The sequence below is a fragment of the Sebastes umbrosus genome, chromosome 15 (assembly GCF_015220745.1).
Source record: "Sebastes umbrosus isolate fSebUmb1 chromosome 15, fSebUmb1.pri, whole genome shotgun sequence".
NCBI classification, from domain to species: Eukaryota; Metazoa; Chordata; class Actinopteri; order Perciformes; family Sebastidae; genus Sebastes; species Sebastes umbrosus.
In genome coordinates, this window is record NC_051283.1 from 10141849 (window position 1) to 10169439 (window position 27591).

At 41.8% G+C, this 27591-nt stretch overlaps 2 protein-coding genes across 2 annotated transcripts; both read left to right on the forward strand.

Annotated features, from left to right (window-relative positions):
* Window positions 1–784: 784 nt before the first annotated feature.
* Window positions 785–6115, forward strand: irx1b (iroquois homeobox 1b). The gene is made up of 5 exons (XM_037796044.1): window positions 785–1332; window positions 2158–2400; window positions 3210–4041; window positions 4796–4856; window positions 5766–6115. The coding sequence occupies exons 1-5, from the start codon at window positions 1096–1098 to the stop codon at window positions 5812–5814; spliced, it is 1422 nt and encodes a 473-aa protein (XP_037651972.1). The 5' UTR covers window positions 785–1095; the 3' UTR covers window positions 5815–6115.
* A 17729-nt stretch (window positions 6116–23844) lies between these two features.
* Window positions 23845–27557, forward strand: irx4b (iroquois homeobox 4b). The gene is made up of 6 exons (XM_037795386.1): window positions 23845–23889; window positions 24597–24788; window positions 25369–25475; window positions 25819–25975; window positions 26212–26365; window positions 26467–27557. The coding sequence occupies exons 1-6, from the start codon at window positions 23845–23847 to the stop codon at window positions 27024–27026; spliced, it is 1215 nt and encodes a 404-aa protein (XP_037651314.1). The 3' UTR covers window positions 27027–27557.
* The last annotated feature ends 34 nt before the right edge of the window (window positions 27558–27591 follow it).

The window sequence follows — 27591 nt, forward strand, 5'->3', positions numbered from 1 at the left end:
TCCCGGCCCATCTGCTGGTGCTGGTGCTGGTGCTGGACAGAATGTCCCGGCATATACACCCTGCAGGATCAGCTGTCAAAAGCGTATATATGGAGGGAAGAATGACACCTAAAAAATATGCGAGTTATAGTTAGTTAAAACAGTTAGTTGTCAAAATTGCAACAGTTGTTTATAATAATAATAATGATGATGATGAGGATGAGGATAATGATGATGATGATGATAATAACTATTATTAGTATTATTATACAGTACAACTATTGCTAATAATATAACAATATGTGCACAACAATAAGAAACCGTATTAATAATAATAATGATGATGATGATGATGATGATAATAATAATAATAATTATTATTATACAGTACAACTATTGCTAATAATATAACAATATGTGCACAACAATAAGAAACCGTATTAATAATAATAATGATGATGATGATGATGATGATGATAATAATAATAATAATTATTATTATACAGTACAACTATTGCTAATAATATAACAATATGTGCACAACAATAAGAAACAGTGTTTGTTCAAAAAAGTCATACTGGCCACAAAAAGAGCAAATATACACTACCCACACGTGCACACACTCATGCACACACTTGCACACACTTCACAGGTTTTCTTTTCTCTGTATAGACACAGTGAAGAACTGCAGAAATTAGATCACACAGACCAACACACACACACACACACCAACACACACACTCACACACACACACACACGACCTAGGCTAACCAATGCACTAATCGCCTGCCCCGGGCATAGGAGGAGCTTGGTGCTTAAGTAGGCTGCCAATCAGTCAGTCAGCTCCACATCCAGAAGCTCCTGCGGCCAGATATACGCGCATCATCACTCCGCACTCGAGGTGCCAAACTGCGGCTCTGATACAACTCCGGGTCGGTGGAAAAGTGTGGAAGCTTGACAGTTTCTTAAAGGGGGACTCTGGTGATTTAGACACCCCCCCTTCATCCTCTACACTTCTTTCTGGGGGATTTCTCCTTTTTTTTTTTTTTTTTTCTTTCCTTGCCTCCTCTTGCTGTGTGACTTTGGCTTTTGGAGAAGGGAGATTTTATCCGGACATGTCTTTCCCTCAGCTGGGGTACCCCCAGTTCCTCAGTGCGTCTCATGAGGTGTACGCGGGCGAGCGGCCGGCCTCTGCCCGGGAAGGAGGCGCTGAAGGCGGCTTGAGCTCGTCCGCCACCGCCGCGGCCGTCGGCTCCATGCTGGGGATGTACGGCAGCCCGTGGGCGGCGCACAACTACAGCGCCTTCCTGCCGTACAGCGGAGCCGCAGACCTCGCACTCATATCACAGATGGTGAGAGAGTTGATCCTTGTTCACAGCTCAGGTGTTAATGACACACTTAGCATTGTCTGGCTGAGCTTCTTGTTCATTGTAAACTATAATGCGCTATTATATCCAATAGTGTCAAGTGATTTAAGATGTGTAAATACAGATCTTTTTTTTTTTTTTCTGGGGGTATATTTGTGGCTTTACAATCGCTAATAATTCATAATTGTATTCAAGTCCAAACCTGCCAATTTTCAGTTAACATTCCATTATCTTTGTGATTTAAATGCTTAATATATATGTATATAGGTTTCTTCATGGCAAAATATTGAATCATCACACACATAAAAAAAAAAGTGTCATCTTTAAGGTTAAAATAAAATTTTGCAAATGTCAGTTTTTTTGTGTGTATAGGCCTAAATTATGGAAATTTGAAGGGGAAAATCTAATTAAGACCTTTGTTAAGTGTTTATTAATTAGAAAAAACTCAATGAATAATTAATAACGTAAGAAACATTAGATTCAGAGACCGTTTAATTATATTCCTTATTTTCTTGTTAAATCGAAACAAAAATTGAAACGTTTAAATATAATAAAAAAAAAAGCAACCACATTAGGAAATTAAATAATTGGCTGACTATGATTTGTTATTGGGTATTTTCTTAATGTCTAATTACTGATTTCCTGATAAATAGCCTATTTGGTGTCAAATTGACGGAATATTGAAACTTTTCAAAACTTTTTTGCAGCACACATAATTAATAAAATCTGGATTTTTTTACGCCTTCTTTGAACTTGGAGAAGAAATAATTTTGCTCAACAAGTTGTCACCTCTCTCTCTCTCTCTCTCAGGGCTCCCAGTATGAGCTGAAGGACAGCCCGGGCTCCCACCCAGCCTCCCTACCGGTCCACGCCGCTCAGGGCTTCTACCCATACGGCCAGTACCCGTACGGGGACCCGTCGAGGGCCAAGACCGCCACCAGGGAGACCACCAGCACCCTGAAGGCCTGGCTGCAGGAGCACCAGAAGAACCCCTACCCAACCAAAGGAGAGAAGATCATGCTGGCTATCATCACCCGGATGACACTCACACAGGTGGGTTAGTGTGTGTGTGATGAGCCTCTTATTATTATTAGCAGGGGCCCTATATCCTCCTGGGAACCGAGTTAAAAAAAGTGTCTTCCAATTACTTTTTTTGTGTGATTTCCTTCCTATTTAGGGTTAAAAGAAAATCTTAACAATTTAGGGCTTGGTAAACTTTATTTTTATTGTCCACTGCATAGTGGACTACAGGACTATTTCAGTGTGAAAAGACTGGGAAAAAAATGAACAGATTATTATGGCTGTAGAGTGAAATTAAACCAAGAATACATTCAAATTGATTAAAAAACAACAACACATGCCATATCCCTGGAAAGCCTATGTCTTCTTTACAATAAGGGTTGATAGAGTATAGGTCAAAAGAGTAAGAGGATATGCATGTGGACAAAATGTCCACTACAGAGGACACATGTCAATGGGCTGGGTCTCAGGAGGATATATACCTGGGGGGACATTTGATAAGAATCTCCATACAGAAGGATAATACTTCTTTTTGTCATTCTTATCACTTCCTCTAAGAGCAATTAGTTAATTAATCTAATTGATTCATTGCGTAATATGATAATCCAGTTGAATAAAAGTCACACTTCCACCCAAGAGAGCAAAAGTCTCCAGATATTTCTTATTTCAAAGCTCGTTTAAAATAATTATGGAGAAGAATAATGAGGTTTTTTTTTTTTACATATTTAATAATTTATTACATTTCCACTTTTGCAGCCCCTGTCAAAGGAGCAGTGATTTGTTTTATTCTGATTTTATTATAATGCTTTAAAAAACGCTTTTCCCTTCTTCTTCTCATCCAGGTGTCGACGTGGTTCGCGAACGCGCGCAGACGTCTGAAGAAGGAGAACAAGGTGACGTGGGGCCGCAGCGCGGAGGACCGGGACGGACGCATCTTCAGCAGCGACAACGAGGACGAAACCGGCAAGAACGGCAGCGACGACGAGGACGAAGAGGAGGAGATCGATTTGGAGACGGTCGATATCGAGAGACCCGAGGAGCAGCAGCAGGCGGCGGGAGAGGTAGAGGAGGTAGCCGGAGATGGAGAGGTGGAGGCCGGCCTGGCCGACAGAGAGCAGGCCTCGGAGCCTCGGAGCTCTGAGAGCAGCAGGACGCTTTCTGCGGAGGCCTTGAGAGGAGGAGTGGAGGCGGCTATTTCTCTCAACAGACCGCCTGTTGTCAAACTAGCAGTGGATAACTCTCCCAGCAGACAGGAGTGCCAACAGAGACCTCCGCAGAGCAAACCCAAAATCTGGTCCCTGGCTGAGACCGCCACGGCTCCGGACAGCTCTCACAAACCTTCCCCGCATCATGCGCACCACCACGCGGCTGCTGCTTTGGCCTCCGCCGGCCACCCGGCCTTACTCCCGGGTCATGGGATTTACACGTGCCAGATTGGCAAGCTGCACAACTGGGCCAACGCGGCTTTTCTGAACGCCAACTCTCTTTTGAACATGAGGTCGCTCCTCGGAGGCGCGCCGGCCGGACACCTGCCTCTCCACGGCGCGGTGCCGGTGGCGCGTCATGACGCACGGCCGGCGGTGGCGGCGGCGGCTGCAGCGGGCCATGGAGCTTCTGGGACGGAGGACGACAGTGATGTGGAGTCGTCGGGAAGCTTCAGCCCAAAAAGAGATGGTAATGGACTACAACTCGTCTATAATTCATATGTTTTACTGAAACAGGCCTCATATCAACAAGAAGTGATCCAACTAAATAATGATCTACAGATAATGATCTCCTGCTGGTTTATAAAGCACTAAATGGTTTCGGGCCAAAATACATTTCTGATCTTCTGCTATATGTTCTGAACCATCCAGACCTCTCAGTTCATCTGGATCAGGTCTGCTTAGTGTCCCCAGAGTCACAACTAAACATGCAGAAGTTCATTCAGTTCAAGTTTTTATGCACCAAATATCTGGAACAAGCTCCCAGAAACCTGCAGGACCAACTCCAACTCTGAGTTCTTTTAAATCAAAGCTTCAAACTTTCCTGTTTGCTGCTGCTGCCTTTATATTAAACCAGATAATGATCTTTAAAATGCACTATAACTTTTACTCTTGTGTGTTATATTCTATTTGAGCTTCTATCCTATAGCTTTTATTTTTAGCTTGTTTTTATTTTCTAATCTTTAATGTTTTTAATAATTGTTTTAATTATGTCTTAATGTTCTTTTTGCACTTTGTCGCAATGTTCTTGAATGTTTACGTAAAGGACTTTGAATTGCCCTGTTGCTGAAATGTGCTATACAAATAAAGCTGCCTTGCCTTGCCTACAGCACGATATAAATGCAATTTACAGGGGGGAATTTTGAAGATAATTCTAATTCTAATTCTAATTCTAATTCTAATAAATTCTTAATTATTTTCTCTTATTCTACTTTTTTTTACAGACGAAGAGAGCGACCACAGGCCTGACTCCCTGAAGTCCCCATTCCAGCTGATCACTGACAGGTATAACCCTCATTGCATTTCAAGATTCAAGATTCAAGATTCACTTTATTGTCATTTCACTGAGTATTTGCATACACAGAAGAAGGAAACGAAATATCGTTTCTCCCAGCAGCTCCCGTCAGTGCATTAAAAAGGATAAAATAAATAATTATTAAAATTAACAATACCTAAAAATAACAATAGAAGAATAACATAAGTATACGTTTCAGACACAATTTCACCCAATTTGCAGTCATAAACCCAAATTGCAGTCGTGTTTAGCAGCATTTATGTCCATAGTAAAGTGCATTACTGTTCCAAAAATTGTCTTTGACATGTGACTAGCTTTAAAAACTGTTTCTGTGTTGATGCATTTGAAATCAATTTGGCATTATGACATTATCAGCCCTCGATTTCTTTCCACATGTCTTCTGCTAAATGAACCTGAACGCAGAGGTAAACACTGTTACACCTGACTGGTAGACCTCAGCACATAAATCATGTGATTGAGTCTCCACTTTAACGCCTCGTCAGGCAGCAGTCTAATATATCCTGCAGGGTGCCCCCCCCCCCCCCTCCAGTCCTCTCCTCTCCAACAAAGCTGAGTTATCACCACCTATGTCATTTAAATAATCTGCCGCCATTTATTCACGCCCCCTCAGTGAATGCAGCTAATGTATGTCAAAGAAAACGCTGATAGCAACATCAGGGATGCAGTGGAGGGTGAAAAGACATAAAACAATTTAGTGATTTTTTTTTTTTAATTTGCATAAATAGAGTTGGTTTTAGATGATCTTTAAAATTGAAACTGGTGTGTTATTTTAATTATTTAGGACACATATTCCCCCCCTCTATTATTTGAGGAAATGCATCCCACTGTTGCACTTATTTAACCTCTGACCTTTTATTCTTTTCTTTCCTCAACTCCAGACCTCACCATGGCACAGCACCACAGCGAGTTCTGACAACGACATTATGAGAAGACAAAGAAAAGAACAAAAAAGAAAGGAATAATTTTATTTAACGGAGAACAGTTTAACTGAAGGCTATTTTTCTTTTTGACAGTGCTGCCTGTCATAGTATTACTGTTTAGCTTCTATACATGCAAAAGAGATGGTTGTTTTTGTCACAGATTTGCTTGTATCTCTCCTTTTATGTCCTCTGTTTCTTCTTCGCCTCTTCTGTTGTGAATGGAAACCTTGCAAAATTGTAAATACAGGATATGAATTTGTCTTTAAAGAATATATTTTTTGGGAACTAAATAAATGTCATTATAGTCATTTATTATTGGAAACTTTTTCTCTAATTACAAAATGTCAAAAATGCAAAAAGAAAATCAGGGAGTGCAATAGAGGCGACTCCTAAAGCTGGTGCCCAACTCTTATTTTTCAGAAAGTATTTATAATCTTTTTTAAGGTTGATCGAGATTTATATAATGTTAATTCACAGTATATTATTTAATCTGACAGATATCAGTTTTAGTGTGCACGTTAGTATTAATCCCATCATCTCTTTTTATTTACACATTAAGTGTGAAATCATAGATGACTTTGTACTTTTAGAGCAAATCATAAATTTAAATGATTATACAATAATACATATATAGAATCTTGATTTCCACTTGTTTAATGATGATCACAGTGCACCCCACCTTTTAATTGACCCCTTCGTCACTGTGTCTAGTTTGTTTCACAATCTCCCTGCCAACTAAACCATGCAGTGTCAGCCCTTTTTAGCAAGAAAACTCTCACCCTTATTGAAATCTGCACTCTCGCCAAAACTCTGCGACTATATGCCAGCGCCTTGGAAGCCACTGCAAACGCTGCGGAAATTGAAATTGAAGATTTCCAGGACCTTATGAACCTGCGCCTGTGCTTTCAGCCCAGGCCTCATTGCTTTAATGTTGGATTATACCCCCTCAGTGCCACCACTGCCGCCTCTGAAATATGGATCAGACGGCAGGAAAGGCCAGCAGCCAGTATGGGGGCGGCAGCTCAGGGGGAGGTGGATGGGAGGGGGGTTTGTGTGTCACTGTGAGCCATCCTTGACGTTCACAGGCCCAAAGACGGGGTAAAGGGACGGTGGGGGGTCTCAGGGCTGTTAATAGTGAGTGTTTCTCAAAGCTGTGGTCCTATATACATGCTTGGATTAGCAGCAGGTCATGCATGCCACATGATTGGAGTCCTCTGGCCTCTCAAGGGGCCCGGAGGCCTCAGGTTCACGTACAGACACAATTTAGATTTAATTGCAAATTTAAACTCGCTATGCACACAAACAAAATCTTTAAAAGTTGTATATTAAGCAGCTGTTTTAGGTTCACACTTAATTTGGATAGTCCAACGCGGATTGGACTGTCAAGTGGCCTCTTAGTAAAGTCAAGTACTGCTGGAGATTTCAGTGAAATGGTTAAGATTAGGTTAAACTCAAAGGTCAAATTGGTTACGTGGTCTGCAAAGGTGTAACAAATAAGTGTATGGCAATGTGTTAAATAGCTGAATTGAAGGGGCACTTTTGTATTTACTTTATTATTATTTGCCTAAATAGAATGGGGACTTTGTTTGGGTGTGGCCCAGCATGGCTGATGAACAGTCTGCAGAACAGTAAAGCACACAGTTAAATGGTGATCTGAGCAGGACCAGAGCCACCAGGTTCACGGACCTGCAGATTAACTCAATGCTGCCACCTCACTCTCAGAAAAAGTAAAGCAGAATTGTACTTTATGAACTGTGGCTGTGTGTCCACGCTGAGGTACAACACACTGAAGCTTTCTGCAAGTCTATACTCTTAAATTCCTAATTAATGTAAACATCTGTAAGACATTTATTGGCGTATACTTTACAAAATTGCCATTTCAGCTGACAAACACCGCCACCAACCCGATAATTTTGCTAAATTTGCATGCTGTCGCTCCATTCTGAAAACCACGTATCTCCAAATTTGGTGATATTGAATTTTTTTTTTTTTATTGAAATCCACAGAAACTTCTTAAATATGAGTAAAAAATAGATTATTTGAAAAATGCATTGGCAAAAAAATGTTTTTGTGAAACATAGACGAGTTGGAGATACATGGTTTTCATCGCACGGGAAGCGATTTTATGCTGCTAATGACATTATGACTGATTCATTCTTATATTTGACTCAAATGAACAAAATATTCTGCACTGCCAAATGCTCCTTTAAGTCAGGCTCCATGCCGGCTTTATTGTTCATCTTGTTTTGCGACAAATGTACACGTATCATGCCAGAAACTAATTTGTATCTTTATGGAGGATGTGTGAAACATGTACTTCACAAAATATGCTCCTTTTTATAACTGTTAACCTGAAAAAGGCTACAAATAGGCTCAACATTTGGTCATTGCATTTGTTGAATAATCTTAAAAACTATTACCTTGGAGCTGTAAAGCTGGCTGCTTCTAAGTGATCTATGACTTAAATACACTGGAAACATCACAGGTTACAGTATACAACTAATGCAATATACGTGTACTACTGTTATATTTCAGTATATTTTATTTTTATTTGAATACTGGATATTTCTCAATGCTAATCAGACTTTTTTAACCTATAAACAGTCTTAAAGGAATAATTTGACATTTTGAATTACACTAATTCGCTTCTTGTCAATAGTTAGATGACACACAACCCCCTGTAAAAACCATGAAATGTAAGTTTTACACTTTAGTTTTTGGACTGATTAAACAAATATAATATAAAGTGTTACTCAGTGAGCTTTAGGGGTGCTGGCAAGTGCAATATTTTTAAACTTTAGACCGAGCCAGGCTAGCTGTTTACCCTTGTTTCCAGCCTTTGTGCTAAGCTAAGCTAACGGACTGCTGGCTGTAGCTTCATATTTACTGCACGGGCATCATTCTTCTCATCTAACCATCAGCAAGAAAACAAATAAGCATATTATTTCATAAAATGCTGAACTACTGCGTCAGAGCTGACATGTGTGGGAAAATAATACGAGTCGTGACTTTGTTGGTGTTTTCGCCTCACTGATAAAAAAAGTCTGTATTTCCTAATTCATCCATCCATCCTTTCTTTCACAGACAGAGAAAGAGTCAGAAAACAAGAGATAGGAAGAGCAAACTGGAGTCTAAAGAGAGCAAATGAGAGAGAGGGAGAGAGAGGGAGAGAGATGATGCAGCGAGAGCTGTCATTGATGTGAGAACAGCATGGAGGGAAGCCAGACACTTGAGGCCATTTTCACTTCCTCTGCCAACTCTGACAGACTGCCATCAGCACCGCTGAGGAGGATATCAGCCACTCTTTCTCTTATACACACTTCACTTTTTCCACACTTCATCCCAGCCAGATCACGCTACTGTTCTTCCAAGTACCCAAACAATATGGTATTCTTTCAGAGTTGGATATCAGTGAGCTTAGCATGATGGGGCTGAAAATGACATCAAATGGCCGTTTAATCAGTTACACAGCGTGTCCAAAACATGTCTTGTTATGAAAGGAGTGGAAAAAGTGAGCAGATCCAAAATATGATTAGTGTTTGCTGGCGGGTGCTGCCGGAAAACTTCTTCAGAGTTTCAAAGTTGACGCTTCATGTTTGGTTGTTTGTCACCCAAGCTGCCCCAAAACTTTTTCAAAAACAGGACTGTAAAATAAGCCACGAGGGAGGAAAACAACCAGCGCTAACGCTTCTGTCGGTGGAGTTTTTTTAGAGTCGCATCAGCCCCTCAAACTCTCACTGTGAATAGAGTCTTCATTGGTGCTTTGGTATTCTGATATAGGCTCTTTGGTGAGTTCTAATCCCTATTAAAGAGGTAGATTATGGAAGGGATTTGTCTTTGATTTGCCTGTCCCACTGCTCTTTTCTGTCAGCACCTCGCTCTCTCTATATCTCCTTCTCCTCGTCCTTTCTCTCTGTCTGTCTTGATGGGATGGTCAGGGATTGAACAATGATTGCCTCCATGTGTCATCCCCCTCACACTCCCACCCTCAGCCATCCTCCTGTGATTATGGCCACATGTGTGAGGGCCCCTGGTCGCCTGAATAGATTTGTTAAAGGCCCCCCAGTGGATGAGAGAGGCCCGGGCCCCGTAGCCTGGCCCTCGTGTGCACATCTATCCCCTTTCCAGGCTCTCTGCATGGGGGTGAGCTCCCTGCCAATTCCCCCCCCCCCAACCCCCACCGCAGCGGTTACCCCTCCTACTCTTCTCCGCTCCTCCGCCACGCAGAGATAATCAGGCTTATGTAAAGACGACGTGCTCTTTTGACAGTCATCAGCTCATCAGTGATCCAATCAAGCCCAAATCCGCCATTGTTCGCTCCTCAAAGTGTCTCAAATCCGCTTGTGCAGGAGAGAGGGGCTGCGCTCTTTATCCTGCCAATCACTCCTGACATTCCTGCCCCTGTTGCCATGGCCTGGGGTCAGAGGTTGGGAAAACAGAGAGCATGAGCTGACTCGGGGAGAATGGCGGCGCGCTAAAGGAGGGACTCTCCGGCGCAACGGCCTCATTGGTCAGCCAACGCAGGGGGTAAATGTAGACAAGTTAGGGCTCTATAGCCCCGCTGAGAGGGCCAGTCGGACAGAAAGGGACGTGGGGCAGGGGAGGAGAAAGAAGGGGGGATGATGAGGCAGAGAAAGGGCCATGAGAGGAGAAAGAGGGCAAGAGAGGTGTGTGTGGAGAAAGGAGGAAAAAGAGGGTTAGGGAGGGACGGTGTTTGATTGCCAAATAGGCTTTGCAGAGCTTGACCTCGAGGGGCTCGGAGAAGAAAAGGCCTTTAACACGGTTAAAAGAAATAATGAACATGCGAGTTAATATTTCTTGAATTTTCATTTCTGCACTTAAAAAAATGCAGCAATCCGTTATTATTAATTCAGCTGAAGAACAACTGCCAACGAATAGAAGAATGTTTGATCCATGTGTGTGTTGCTGAGCTGTAATTTGAAATGGAAATGTACCTCCCAACGCAATGCAGCTAATACATGTCATTGCGGGATAATCGGGGCACTGGGTTAAATCTGTTGTAATGTTGTCAAAAGAATAATTTTCTGTACCCAATGTATACGTAAGTGAGCAAATGTTTAGCCTAGACAAGATATCATAGGGAATTTACGCCATTCACTGTTCCTCCATAGGGATTAGTGGAATTAAGCGTTTACACAAAAGCAAAGTATCAAAACTCATGAGTAATTCAACAAGCGCCACAATTCGGAGTTTACCGAGTGCCTGCGTTTTATTGTCGCGCTGCAGCTGCGAATACCGTACAGACAAATAGCAAACATTGTCAGCGCCTTTTAAAGGAGACAAATTTAATATACAGGGAAAATACACACAACAAATACTATGAAAGGGTGGGAGTGATAAGTCTCTTCTCTTGTTGCCTGCCCATTCACGGCAATAATCTGAGGGAAGAAGCAGATTAGGACAGAGGGAGGGTTCCGAGTGTTCGCATCGCTGGATCCTTTCAGCCATTTTGAAACAATGTTTATCCACTGGTTTGTTATAGCGCAGCAACTTAGCTCAGGGTGCTGCTGTGAGAGTCCTGAGGGGGCTGAGGACTCGCTGCGTCTTTGTTCAGCATCCATTGAGACACGCTGGCGTGTTAGAGCGGGGCGGAGAAGCTGCACGAAATTAATTCATATGTGATCTCAGCGATTTCTGTAATTTGTGCCTCAGTTTTGTGGAATACCTGGGAAATGTTGCAGGGAACGTGCTCATCGGTGCCAGTTTGTACGGCCAATGTTTGCACGTGAGGATGAAAATCAGCCCTCGGCTTGACTTTTTTTAGTGACAAGAAAATGTACTTTGTGGCATTTCAACAGCAGACAAATCGGTCTCTATCAATATTTTATCCTTTTTGCCAGTGCAGGAAGATTATTTCAGCCTTTTTAAAATTGAGTGTCAGTAACTCTAAAGTGGACATGTAGCAAATAACAATGTGAAAGGGGTCGCTCGTAGTGATGAACCTACAGAGAATTATCATTTGAATCTGTAGCTCCACTCGGATTTACAGAGTTTCGGCTCATTGTGTGGCTGTCCGGCCCACGACTTTACTGTTTTGGTTCACTCTCTCCGCTCTCGGCCGCAGCAGGCTGCTGTTTTCAGCAAAAAAAGCTCTAAAAACTCTCTGTACACACACTACCTGCTCAGCACCAAACAGCAGACAGACACAGTTGGGAGACGAGCTGGTGAAAATAGGAGCATGTGGAGATTGTTGCTCCGTATCTGCTGGGTGAGCAACTTTTTTACTAACAAGTTCACGGTATCAACTTGAGAGGTGATAACAACGTTTTGTTCCAGCCCGTTCTCATTCCCAGCGCCTCAAATGCTGACGCTTTGTCACGGCCGTTGGCGTTAGATACCGACGAACAAGGCACCCTTTAGTGTTGGTATGAGATGCACCGGGCTTTCCATTAACTACTCTTTAACACATCCGGGTTGAATATTAAACGCTCAAAGTGCTGCGGTGACGTACAGTTTAAAGAGCAAAAGAGACACACTAAGGGAGGGCGTGAGGTTCTAGTGGATGGGCCCAACAAACACAAGGCTTTCATCCAGGAGACCGCTGTTCGTGTCCTGTGCGTCACGTTACAATCAGATGTGCCATGTTCACAACGTTCAGTGTCATTTTCCTAAACCTAACTATAGTGGTTTTATTGCCCGAACCCTAAGCAAGTGTTTTTGTTTACTTAACAACATTAATCACAGATTTACTGCGACCGAAAAGTGACGCCATGGGTCTGACAAAGCGTCAGTATGTGAAGAGTTGGGATGAGAACATGTTGTTAGTTCTCAACTTGTTTCTGCTGCCCCCAAGTGACCAAAAAATGTCAGTCATTGGAGGTTTAAAGAAGCCAGAAGAAAGCGCACAGGCAGAAACATTAGAATCATGCAAAAAAAAGTCTTTTGTTCCAGAAAGTTCTAGAAATGAATTGATTTGTGTTGTATTGAAACAGGTTAAAATTGCACTGCCAGATATTCTGCTAGAGTGGCTCAAGGGCTCATGCCGCTAACACCTTGGTACACTTCTTCCAGTAAATAACTATTCAATGGATTGCCATGAAATTCTGTTCAGGAATTCACGTTCCTCAGAGGATGAATCCTATTGACTTTGGTGATCTCTGACTTTTCCTCTGATGAAATTAGGTCAAAATGTTCACTTATCAAGTGAAATATCCCATCATCTACCAGATGAATTGACACAAACAATTGTGCAGACACACAAGGTTCCTGAATGACAAATAACAATGAAACTTGGGACAGACATTCATGCTCCCTTGAGGATGAATTGTTATACTAACTTTTGAGTTCTCTAACCTTCCATACAGCACTATTATTGGTTCAAATGTATTTATGACCAAATACCTGCAGAAATAATGACTTTCCCATCAGCTATACTTTGTGTTTAGTGCTAATTAGCAAATGTTAGCATGCTAACACGCTGTACTGAAATGGTGAACACGGCGAACATTATTAGGGCTGCAACTAACGATTATTGTCATTGCCGTTTAAGCTGTCGATTATTTTCCTCGATTAATCGATTAGTTGTTTGGTCTATAAAATGTCATAAAATTATGAAAAATGTCGATCAGTGTTCAATCAATCCAATCAATGTTGTCCACAACTCAAAGATATTCAGTTTACTGTCGTAGAGGAGTAAAGAAACTAGAAAAATATTCACATTTAAGAAGCTGGAATCAGATAATTTTGACTTTTTTTTTTATTATTCAAACTGATTGATCATCAAAATAGTTGGCGAATGATTTAATAGTTGACAACTAAACGATTACTCTATTACTTGTTGCAGCTCTAAACATTAGAACTGCTAAAACATCAGCATGCTGACGTTAGCATTTAGCTCAAAGCACCATTGTGGACTGAGTACAGCATGGCTGTGGACCCTCAGTGATGTCTGAAAACAAGTAAATACAAATTATATCTTAACCTTTTTCAAATACAAATCAACTTGTAACAAAAATATATGTTTTTTATTTTAAATTAGTGTTGGTGTCTTGAAAGAACACAAATTAAAGCAGAATGCTGCCCTGAAAGCATGTAAAAAATGATAGATTAATTGCACAATATTCTTGCAATACATTGATTTATATTAGAAACGGGTTGAAATTATCTCACCATACTGTAATTTTTTTAAGTTGTTTAAAGAAAGAGCCTAAGAGATGATAACAGATACAGACAGTATTACAAGATAAGATGAGGATTGTCGGTGTACAGTAACCCAGAGTGCAAAAAAAAGCCCTGTGCTGTCTTTCACTCGGTTGATAATGACAGATGACTCATGGGTCACATATCTTCACAGTGTAATTACACATGAGATGCAAGCGCACACGCACTCACACACACACACACGCACACACACACTATCATTCTACAGACACAGTTGCGAAGTAATGTGAGTCCTCATTCATCTGCCCAAGTCGTTTAGGGTAATAGAGCTTAATGGAGTATATTAACCCTGTCCAGCTTGTGTGTGTGCGTGTGTGTGTTCATGCACGTGCACAGGGAAAGGGGAAACCTGCCAACTGTTTATCTGCAAGGGACACACACACGCTCTCACACACACACACTGGGGGGAGTAGAGATCTGGTTTCCCACTGTCACAGATGCTTACCCGCCTCTCCATTAGTGATGTGATTGGAGTGGACATAGAAAACCAGCAGCTTCGTTCCCACAGGGGCAATCTGAGGAAATTATTGCCCCGCTGCTCTCCGGGGAATGTCAGCGCTCCGGCGAGAAGCACTTAATCGACTGCTATCACATGCAACTCTCTGTCAACTGCATAGCATGAGTTTCTGAGCATATTTTGCTGTGGATTAATACTTTGTGAAATAGCGTGTGATGATATGTGATCAGTCACGGCACACAGTGAGCGGCTCGCGGGAGCTGCAGGGATCTCTCCGGATGCGGAATCAGGAGATCTGACGCTCAGCGGCGTTTACTGGGGAAAGTGACAGAGAGATAATCACTGGAGAATGAAGATTGATACGATAGTGAAGATCTTCAGTCTGTGCTACAAGGAGAAAATCATTATGTAATCTATAAAGAGCATTATAGTATTTAATCAGGGGTTTTCTGCCCTGATGCAAATGCTAGGAATGTGACAAATATGCTGATTAAGACGTAGCAAAGGACATTGAAACAAAAGGGTGTTAACTCAGTTGGGTATAGGAGGGTGGACTCTGCTGGTGGCCAAAAGTCCTGGGAGGTCCAGTGACAGACGTAACATGACAACCACACCCAAGTGTGTGCATGCAGACAAGCAGACCTACTGTACTGACTTTGGTCGGCCACAAAACTGCGGGTGACCTTTTCACCCCGGTCAATAACAACTGCAAGTTGAGCCCACTGCGCCCTCAGGCTAACACCACCACACACACACACCATCCCAACAACGATGAGGTTGTAGTTCCCTAAACCACCAGAGGATGGCACCTGAGGTCTAAGCAGTGGTACTGAAGTGGTCATGTGAAACAGGGGGGAACATTTACCTCTTTCATGGTATTCCCCAATCTAACAATCTTAAATGGACACTGGTGTGATGATCTGAGATTAAAGGTGGTCTCCAGTTTTCTAGGATTTTCAAGAAATATTCACATTGTAACTTCCATTTGGCTCTTTGAAGTTCTGTCATGAGGAAATAAAAACTATTATTCTTAACCAAAGAAGTAACTCAAAGTACAAAGATGTAAGTATGACTCAGCCCTCTGCAGACCCAGGGCCCTCTTTAACTAAATTAACCTACTTCAAGGTTTCATCACCTTGATACTTCAGGACTTTTCCTAACTTATGAGAATTGCTCATGAACATGATTTTGACGGCGTGTTTTAGACAGTGGTGGAAGAAGTACTCTTTTACTTAAGTAATAGTAGCAATAGCCACAGTGCAGAAATGCTCAGTTACAAGTAAAAGTCACGCATTCAGAATTTTACTCAATAAAAGTACAAAAGTATTGGCATCAAAATACATTTAAACCACCAGAAGTGAAAGCACTTGCTGTGCAGAATGGCCCATTTCAGAATAATGTATGGGATCATAATTATTGATGTTGCAGCTGGTGAAGGTGGAGCTCATTTCATTTACTTCAGATACTGCCGGGGTAGCTTGTTAATTCCCCTCCTGGGATCAATAAAGTCTTATCTTAAAGGTGCTATGTAAAGATATAGAGGGGTAATGTCTCCCTGAGCAGAGAATGAAGTCTCTCTCCCTTTGTGTGTGTTTTAATCCGAGCTTCTCCGTGCTTTGTTGACATCACCAGGCCGGCCACGCGTGCTTTTAGTGCATGTTCACGAGCGTGCCACACTGGCTAGTTCACAGCCGCCGCTCTGCACTGCTCTCATACAATTGTTACAGTTGATAACGCCGTCCCGACTGATGGCGTCGTCGTGGAAACGTAGCATCTACCCTCTGGTTCCCCCTCAGGCTAACACTGTTAGCTCTGTCAACACCATTACCGTTGTTTGCACCGTGAGCTGCGAGCCGCCGGCTCAGCCGTCGGCAAGTTGAGAGCCGTGCGGAGGCGATAGAAATGCTCCCAATCTCGCATTTAGCACCTTTAACCTGTAATATTACATCATCATTTATTTGTTAATTCTATTTTTGTATTATTACCCTGAATCTGCAAAGTAAAGCGTGATTTATGCATGCCGCATCCGCGAGGGTCGCGAGTGTCCGCACGGCAAAAGTGTCGTCACACCATCAGGCACGGCCCTTCGCGGGGGTTACGTGCGGCAGGTTTTTTACCCGTCCGTGCACATCTAGATTTTTCTAACTACGCGGACGCGGATGGGGAGAGAAAATTGGAGAACTTTGAGGAGCTTTGAGAATGTCGGTTTGCTGCGAGGAGAAACCTGTTATGTCCAACGTTTCCTCGTCACGATTCCACGTCAGCTCATGCCCGTGAGACTGTGCGGAAAGCATAACTGAAGCTTAACTAAAGTTATCTATTAACATTTTATACATAAATGTAGCGCAGTAAAAAGTACAATATAGAACATAGAACTTATATTCGCCATGTGGCCAGAAATACAACTCCAAATGAATTATAATCTTGCATTGTAACTGCTGGAAATAAGTACCTGTTAAAAGAGTTTGCCATATCAATTTAAAAGGTGATAATATGTCAATGTTGTATTCATAACTTGTTTCCACTACCCCCCAGGTGGCCTGTTATTGTGGGTTTGAAGTGGAAAAAAATTGATTTTGCAATTCTTATTATTTTTACACTTATTGTACAGCCATTGTAAAAAGTCAGAAAACAGGTAAAAGATGAGTTATAGGAGCAAAAGAAAGAATCTAAATAAACAGAAATCAAATGAACAGATAGGGTAACAGACAGAAGATCAGTGAGAGAGTTAAGATAGGTTAAAAGTATTTGTTAAAGGCTCTATCGGTCCCGGTGGACTGAGGCTTGAAGAGCTGAATAATGTATGTCCGCTCCCGGAGTAATGAAGTGGAAGTGATAGGGAGGAATACGGCTGGCCTCCCAGGGCTCAACGCAAACTGTACACACTCTTAAGAGCTGCCTGTAGCCTAAACCCGTCTCCCTCTCTGCCTCCATCTGTCTCCGTCCACTTCCTTCACACACACACACACACACACACGCACACACACACACACACACACACACACACTTACACGCACGCACCGCACAGCGGCTAAGAGGGTTAGCTTGTCTCTGTTCCCGTATTCCTACATCATTGATGAGGAAGACCAGGGCATTTATAGTATCCCATTCAGCAGCTCCAGATCCTCCATGAGGCTCTTATTAGACAGGAGCAGGAGGATGCAGCGGATAGCATGGCCGCTGCTCGGTGGTCAGACAGGTACTCGGCGTCGGCAGCCTTGTTTGTGGATCAGGTCGAGCCTAGTTTGCACTTGTACTCGGTCAGTGCTATTGTGCTCAACAAGAGGCAGCCTACTGTAGGCCGTGTCATGTGGTGAAAAGAAAGGGCTATTTTCTTTCCTCATGATCCATTTATTGCCCATCCTCCTCTTTCTTTCTCACAGAGCAGAGGCTTGAAAAAAAAGGTGGAAAAGTTACCTCGTGTTACCCCTGTGTTCATGTGTCTGATGGTAGAACACTGTGAGCGCAGGAAGTCTTGCATGGAAACCACTTTCCTCCCCATCACTTCACCTTAAGATAACGGTTCTAACAAAGATTCAGAAAGAAGATCCGCAGAGCACAGAAATACTATCTAAATAACTTTCTTATGTTTTGTTGTTGTGAGTTTTATAAAGATGATGTTAAAGACATAATTTGACATCTTGGGAAATACTTTTATTTGCGTTTTCGTCAAGAGTTGGATGGGAAGATTGATACCACTCTCATATTTGTCCGGTTAATATCAGGCTATACAGCCAGCAGCCAAGTAGCTTAGCTTGAAATAAAGACTGGAAACAGGGGGAAATAGCTAGCCTGGCTCTGCCTAAAAGTAACAAAATCTACCTACAAGCACCTCTAAAGTTCATTAATTAACACTTATGTGTTTAATCAGTACAAAAACAAAATGTAAAAAAGACAAATTGTGGTTTTACGAGAGTCTTGTCTCCGAGGTTGCCAGGCAGCCAGCGGAGAAGTCACAATGCCCGGCTAAGAAATAGTCCTAAATTCACCTAATTCCCTGTTCACGTCATTTCATTCAAACCATTACGAACAGCCAAGTGGGGAAAACTGTTCACATAAGCCTCCGACTTATTATTATGTTATTCTCAGTCGGCGATATCTTGAATTCCTGACAAAAGGAAATTCCAATATCTCCCAATTGGTGAGAAAATCACAGAGGTGTCAACAAACTGGCGGCAAAGATGCCATCGCTGGCAGTTCCATCTAAATAAAATCGAATATTAACACGAATACAAGTCATTCAGCTCATTTATAAGGACCTATAGGCTACACAGTTTGTTTCGCTTGATAATGCGTTCCTCTAAATAAGCAACATCGCATAGGTAGTTAATTTACGCTCTTTAAATAATGTAACAACAACGCTAGCGGTTGGCTAACGTTGGAATCATAGGCAGAAGTGGACGTAGTCACCGTGACGTCATCCATTGGTTTGTGGATTGCCGTTTTGAATCCTCGAATTCAGCATTTTGGCTATCTTGTTTTTTGGCCGTCACCATCTTGTTTTTTTGCAACCAGAAGTGACACAAGAGGGTGGAGCTAAGTACAACCGAATGCTGAATAAGACATTTTCAGGTGCCCAAAAAGGTTCTATGACGAAAACACGGACAACTCCCAGACCGGACAACGCCGTGGTAGAGACCTGCCAATCACAAGGTAGCGGCGCCCTAAAGCATCCCCTGCTTTATGGTCTATTTGACTCTAAATGGGACCATAATTTACCAAATGAACATCATGCTGTATTGAAGAAGACTTGAAACTAGCGACTGAGACCATAAACTCATGTTTACAATGTTTACTGAGGTAATAAATCAAGTGAGAAGTAGGCTCATTTTCTTATAGACTTCTTTTTGCAACCAGAGGAGTTGCCCCCTGCTGGCTGTTAGAAAGAATGCAAGTTTAAGGCACTTCCTCATTGGCTTCACTTTTCAGACAACAAAGTTGCCCGCTGGTCGGAATAATGGGACGTTTTGTTGTTCTACCCATTCTGCTGACATCACAATAGTCATTTTTACATTTCTGTTTTTTTAGGGGTTAAACAAACATTTAAATTAGTGTGCTTTAAAAGGTCTTCGTAGAAGGGGTTTGTCACCTTTGGATAGAGCCAGGGTAGCTGATTCCCACTGTCTGTCTGTTTCCTCCAGACTGTATGCTATGCCTATGGCTTCATACTGACCAAACAGAAACAAGAATGAAGAAGAAAATAAGTGTATTTTCCAAAAATGTCAACCTTTTCCTTTAATCACTATTTTTTTTATAACCAGACGACCATACATGGGACCATTTCCTCTCCACTCTGACGAAGAAACAATAACGTCATGTTTTCACTCAGGTTGTTAGAAGCATTCTCACTCCATTGTTGGTCCTTCAGCACCATCCGCTGATATATATTTTTTTCAAGGTGGAATAGCTTAAACCAAGACGAAGGCTCAAAAAGCATCTACATGTTAAACAGTGATTAAAATTGCATAGATTTCAGACTTTAAGGTAGAAAGATATTCAAATGCGGCGCACCGTGATTGAAAGAACTTGTGATTGGAGTTGTTTGGCTCTCTCTCCCAAACACTTTGTGCAACGCCTAGCCCTCCTCCTCCTCTCACATTAACATGCTTCTATCATTAACCCTCACGCCCCACCTACTGCATAATAGCTCGAGCTGTGTGCAGGAAGGAGAGAAGAAGAATGTGTTTCCTTTCTCTTTTTTTTTCATTCTTTCTTGAGGAGCATCTTGAATGAATGATTGATGTTAGGGGAGCAAGATCAGAAAGATATAATCACGGTCTAACGAACGCAGAGCCTTAAGAAATATATACTGGAGGAATGCCATAAATTTATAAACACACCATATATTAATATAGAAGTAGTCAATTGAATATTCAAAAAGAGGGAAATAACATAATCCAAGCCCCTCCATGTGTAATGCATGCACCGAGAAGGTAACAAAAGCTCGGAAGTTTACCGGCCTCTCCGTAGTCTGCTCTTTCATCTATACAATATAAGTTATTTTCGCATGCATGAACTATATGAAACCAAGATTAAACACAGTCGTGTTCATTGTCACTGGCTAAACAAATTGCCATTCTCTGTGAGTGACATGTGTTTTGTGTGAAGACGTGCAACGCCGGCGTGGGGAGATAACTTCATTTCCGAGCTTTGAGCACAGATGAGGGAGAGACAGTTAGTCCGTGTTCAGTATATGAGCACCTTTCACGGGACAAATGGAATGTCAATCAAGCGGCGGTACACAGATGCCTTCTCCCCGGTGGGGCCCGGGATGCTTTCTGGTGATGCAGCTCTGTTGTTCCAGGCCTACTCTGGGTGCACTGGGAATATTTTGTCCTTTTACCCCTCCACATCCCCTCGCTCCATTCCAGATCCCCTGACTATTAGTGATTCCTTCTGCTCCCCAAGTTCGCCTCTTTAGGCTTCCCCTCTTTTCCACATTCATCTCTCCATGTGTGGTTTCTCGCACGCAAAGTTTCTTATCCAACTCTCCTTTTGTCTCTTATTTCTCCCCATAACCTCCAATGGATTTCCCATTTTAATTCTCCCCTCCATTTCCACCAATGTAAGGGACTGTACAAAAATGATTAGCGTGGGGAAGGGTGATGATTCTTATATTTAATTTTTATAAAAAAAGAAATACCCTCCTTAACATAATCAACATTTACTTAGGATCCTCCACTTGACCTAGAATAATGTCAAAGGGCTGCTAATCAAACAGTCATAACAACGACAGAAGGAGTGAACCGGGAAAAGATGACAACTCAGTCCCAACCCATCTCCTAGAAATTATGTTTATATACAACTAATTTGCAATAGCAAATATGTTTTTTAAGGAAACGTAATGCCGACCGGATTACATCTTCTATTAACATAATGAGGAATTATTCCTGATTGACTATCAGGAAAGTCGAGCAAAAAGTTTCACTGACAAAGTATTTCATTTGTTTGCTGCCAAACTATCCAAGCTTGCAATAATACAATATCCACTTTTAGTGATTAAAGCATTATTAAACCTTTTATAGTTATGTTGAGACACTCACAGCTCTTGGTTAACGTTAGGAAAAGACAGCCCATTCTCATTCCCAGGGTATAAAATAATGACGCTTTGTCATGGCCGTCGGCATTTGGTACCGCCGCAAAAAGCACCCTTCAGCGCCGGTATGAAATGCACCGGGCGTTCCAATAACTACAATGTAAACCCATCCGTGGCAACAGTAAAAACACTCCGGTAAAGTGCGCCTGGAGTGTGGTGACGTAGTTTAAAAAGCAAAAAGACACACATCGGACAGGCGGGAGGGGAGGGGGATGGGTCCAACAAACACAAGGCTTTCCTCCAGGAGCTGTTTTTGTCCTGTGTGTCACGTTAAAACCTGCTGTCCGTTCGTGTCCCGTGTTCACAACGTTCAGTGTCATTTTCACTGTACAAACGTAGTAGTTTTTAGCCCAACCATGTAGTTCTTTCCTAAACCTAACTTAATGGGTTTGTTGCCTAAAATAAAGTGACGCCAAGGGTAACTATATCGTGGTTATGATGCGGAAAATAAAGTGACGCCAAGGGGTGCGACAAAGCGGCGGTATGTGACGAGTTGGGATGACTGAAGTGCTTTTACTGACTAAACCAGGACCTAAAGGAACACTTTGCACATCTATTTCTTGAGACAGGTGCGTAGGGGGACGAGTCGAAAGTTGCAAACAAACTCCTGCACATTGTCTAACTTGCAAAAATAAATTTATTTGCAATGTTTTGGTGCTAGTAGACCTTCATCAGGCAAAATCTGCTGCCGTTGCAGCTGACTGAACCAAACCACATACCGTATTCTGGATGCAAACTCCACACTCATGGTGGCCAAGTCCTGCGCTTAAAAGTAGTGCCTCATTCACAACATTATCTAGCCAGCAATTACAACTGTCACCACAATCTAATTGGGAAAACAATTAAGTACGCCGTCAAATATCGGACTGTCGGTCAAATCAGTTACATGCACATGGCCGGTGTGCTGTCTTCCAAACCACACGGTCAAATATCTACGAGAGCCATGTTTGCGATATAACTATTTGATCAATACCATAAATATATAAAAGTAAAACAAATATAGAGGGATGAGAAAAAAAAAGTTCTCTCAATAAATACAAACTAACCTCCCTTCACCGAAAAAAAGCCTCTTCCTTCTCTGGAAGAGGCTAATAATTTAATAATCTAATAATTTAATAATTATTTAATAAGAATTTTCCTCTAATAATTTTCATACAGTCCCTAACTCCTTTCCTCCTTCTCTATTATCATTAAACCCCTAAAAATATTCACTTCTGCCCCTTTTTTCCACAAACATATCCAATTATTTTCAACACCACAAACTCCTCTTACATTTCCCCCCATCCCTTTTTCCCACTTGCCCTATACTCTTCATCCTCCCCTTCTTAAGGGTGGATTGAGAGGAAATGAGAGAAATGTTTCCACTTCACTAGGACGGCTTAAGACTTTGTTATTAAAAACATGACAAGCCATTCAGTTTGGTAAAGGTGCTTACTCAAGGGAACGCACAGAGAGTGTTTATTCTTTGATTAATTTGCTTGGAGGAGACCTGAAATTTCCCCACTCATGAATATGTGGATGACAGGGAGATTTCTCCATGGTGACAAGTTATCTAAACTACAGGGCAAAACGATTATGCTAATATCAGGTTGTAGTCATCAATCATCTCGTGTCAATGTGGTGTCAAGGCATCACGTTCCTGATCCCCCCCTCTGGCCATAGCTCTGTGTGTGAGTGTAGGAGTGTGTGTGTCTGTGTGTATGCAGCTGTGTGTTTACTTGGAAAGGAGAATTGATCACATTCTCATTACGCCTGGGGACTGTCGGTGGGGTTGCTCTTTGCGCATGCGTGGAGCTGAAAGAAACCTGGGAGGGAATTAATTAGGTGAGTTTCTTCATCTTGATATGAACACCGGTGCTACATCCCCCCCCCACACACACACACACACACGCACAGTCCGGACTGAGTGACGTCAGAGAAGACGCGCCTTAAAACCAAAGAGCGCATCACAGGGAGATGCATGGTTTGATCACACACACACACATACATACACACACTTTCGCTTTGGATTGTAAGACAGCAGCAGCAGGGATACTGTAGAAGCTCCAGCAGCTCGGTTGCATGAGGTGGAACTGGAGGAGGACGCCAAGAAGTTACTTTTTTTAAAGACTGTTAAATCGTGGTGCGTAAAATGAAAGTGGTGCGTAAATGTCTGCGCGGTAGATGATATCCATGTTTGTTTTTTGAACAAAAACTGAAAAAGTTGACTGGAAAAACAGCTGTGAACTAGTTAGTGTCAGAGTGCAAAAGTCTACCCTTGCTTGGCACGGATGCTGTTGGCTGCTTTTGATCTGATTTGAGCCATGGCTTACTCTCAACTGGGATACTCCTACTCCACCCCACCGCAGGTATACACTCATTATTTTGTATTAACATGTTTTTTGTCATTAAAGTTATTGTAGAAAATAATGCACAAACAAAATGTGACAGTTGCTTGGCAGTATTTGTTCTCTGTGCATTTTTTACAACGTTTTTTTTCACTTATGTAAGATATATAAGAGACTTTACAGTTACTTTACACTATAAATCCTATATATACCACTTTATAGACGGCACATATGCACATATTACATTTATTTACACTATACATCCTATATATACCACTTTATAGACTGCACATATGCACATATTACATTTATTTATTGCACATACTACATTTATTTATTGACGGACTGCACACACTATATATGTTCACCCATTCACTCTGTATCTTTTATATCTCTATTATTGTTTTGATCATTTTTGTATACCTTTACCTCTCCTGTGTTTCACTCTGTTTGCTGATGTTTGCTGATGTTGCTGCTTTGACACCTGAATTTCCCTGCGGGGATTAATACAGGTTCATCTTATCTTATCTTAATAAAAGAAACACTAAAGAAAAACCCCATTTGAAGAACTAAACTTGTACTGTTAGACTGTTTTTTTTTTTTGCACTACTTAAAACACTTTTACACTTCTTTAAAACACCTTTCAATAATTTCTCGCCGATAATGTAATATGGTACAAGTAAGGTTAATTATTATTTATTTTTTTTTACAATTTTTTCTTGCCAAAGTTTCTGATGACCTCCAGCTCTCTGGCCGGTTGTCTGGAGCCGGGTACGCCTCCGTCTCACCCGGTCACACTGCGCTCTCCAGGCCACCAGCTCACCTCTTCCACCGGCATTGGAGTCTACAGCGGAACTTATCCAAAGAGCCAAGGTTACTATAACACCTGCTCCAGCGACGCCACCGCTCTCTACCCCAGAGTGAGTTCCACACTTCACTTCTACTTCATTATCACCATCATTTTGCCTTTATTTTTAAAAATGCATAATTGTGCATACTGATATTGGGAGGAAAGAAAGGTTGAAAAAGTGACCATGTAATTTTTTTTTTAAGATTTTCTAGAATGATGTGGAAATATTATTCTTAAAAATAAAATCAAAGTAAACAAGGTAAAATCAGGCTAAAGTCACTTTTATTATGAGACTTAATTTATGTGAAAATGTTTTGATTAAGCATATGAACGACATTTGAAAACACATTTTTTTTAGGATAGCATTCCTATAAGTAGAAGGGTATAAATATATGTATGTACACATCCGTTTCTGGACGCATGTGTACATTTATACGCATTTATGTATATTTTTTTATGAACTTGTCCTACCATTTTACCACTTCTATTATTATTGATATGTTCTGTGATCTGTTTTAACAGTTACCATATCTTTTACTTTATTTATCTGCTTTTATTGTCTTGTGAAGCACTTTGTAACGTCTGTTTTGAGAAGTGCTATATAAATAAATGTATTATTATTTATATCTTTTATTTGCCAATATTTTCAGGGGCCACTAGATCCCAAAGACGGAGCTGCATCTGTGGGGACATCTCAGACTCCTGCCTACTATCCCTATGAATACGCATTTGGACAATATCCGTATGACAGATATGGGTAAGTTAAAAGTTATTGCCCTTCAATTACACCATATTTTCCTCAATTCAAAACTGTAATATCTTCACTACACTTAGGACTGCAGACTCTCTGATGAAAAGATATTCCCAGTGTCTGTAGCTCATTTGTAGCGACCTCATAGTCTTTTAATGTCTTGGCATCTTTACAAGTAGTACAATGTATTTTATGGTATGGTCTCTCTCCCAAGACATCATTAATATATGATTTAAAGTCAATCGTTAGTCATAAATGAGGGAGGCCTTTCTTTATAGCAAAAGTAATTTATGTATTTTTGGTATATGACATAGCTAAATATGATTTGGATCGTCACCATTTGGCTCAGGTATTCCTGCTCTGACGGCGCTTCCCGTCGTAAAAATGCCACCCGAGAGACCACGAGCACCCTGAAGGCTTGGCTGCAGGAACACCAGAAGAACCCCTACCCCACAAAGGGAGAGAAGATAATGCTCGCCATCATCACCAGGATGACCCTTACACAGGTATAGCTCTTAGTCAAATATTATAGATTTAAAGGGCAAAATTTAGTTTAGCCCGATAATCTTGTTTTCCCATCAATCCGTTTCCAGTAGTAGTGTTAATTGATTTTCCCGTGTTTGCTTTACTTATTTCACACTTCCTCATACTTTTGCTCCTTCCTTCCCTGTCTTTTCTTCACTCCTGTCCTATCCATATGGTTTTACGATCCTCTCTGACCTGCATTCCCTCCCTCCCTCAGGTGTCTACATGGTTTGCCAATGCACGCAGGAGGCTGAAGAAGGAGAACAAGGTGACGTGGTCACCGCGGGCTTGTAAGAGCTCTGACGATCGGGGCTGTGATGATGACAGTGACGAAGCTGAGAAGCCACTTAAAAATGACAAAGACCTTCCTGGTAAGTATTGGGCCTAAACCGGTCAGCGCTTTTAGCTCGTTTGTTTAAAATTAACCAGCATTGCACAGACTCAGTGTTATCTGTATGATTCATTATTGCAGATCAACAGTGTGCAGACCTGCAGAGTGACCTTGAGGACTTCGACCTGCTGGAGTCAGATGGTTCCGACTGTGAACCGAAGCCACAGTTTCTAACTGAGGACAATGACGCAAACACAGACCTCCCACACGGGCATCTCACACACAACCCAGACCCGCTGCACGGAAAAGAGAGACTGTCTCCAGACTGCCCCAAACTCACGCCGGTCCAACAGCAAAACCACACCTTCTATCCCAATTCAGACCCTCGAAGCACAGACAGCAAGCCGAAAATTTGGTCCATCGCTCACACCGCTGTGTCTCTGCAGCCAGAGTACCCTCCCTGCATGCTGTCGTCGACCGGGTCCTCCTCTCCTGGGTATCCATCAAATATGGCGCTAACCAAGGCAGACAGGGAACAGGAGTCGCCAGTCGCCACGCTCAGAGAATGGGTGGATGGAGTTTTCCATGGTCCTCCTTTCCAACAACTGCCCAAACCAGCGGAGGTGTGGAAAGGCTTAAATGATGCCGTGATAGACAGCAGACAGTCCTTTGAACTTGTTCGGTCTACGTCATCGTTGTAGTCCAACCAACACTTCGTCAACGGAATATAATAAGACTGCTGGACTTGAAAGAAAAAGTCTATATTTTGTTGTTGTGACTTGACCAATTGACCGTTCGCAAAGCGCCAACCCCTATTAGTTACTGTTGCTACGTCTAACAAGCTTTCCATTCTCGCACAGCATATATGCAGTTTACAATGATAAGAGTGGCACTCAAAAATTATTTTTTTGTAATTGTAAATTTTTGTAAACAATGGGTCCTTGATTCCAGACAGAAGTAGACAAAATCAGGCTTCTCATATCTAGCCAACAACCAATAATTTTGCCGTCCAAAATGACAACTGTTGGTGGCAGATTTCATTAGCTCTAACTAGCTTCCTATTTAAGCTAATGTTAACTCCATGAGCATATTACGTAGAAAACATAGCTGACTTTCTAATGTTTCTTGCAAAGGGGTCTTAAAGGGGACCTATTGTGCTTTCTCCCTTTCCTTTAGTGTGTTATATAGTTTTTTTGTGCATGTAAAAGGTCTGCAAAGTTACAAAGCCCAAAGTCCACGCCAAAATGAGTGAACTGAACTGAAACG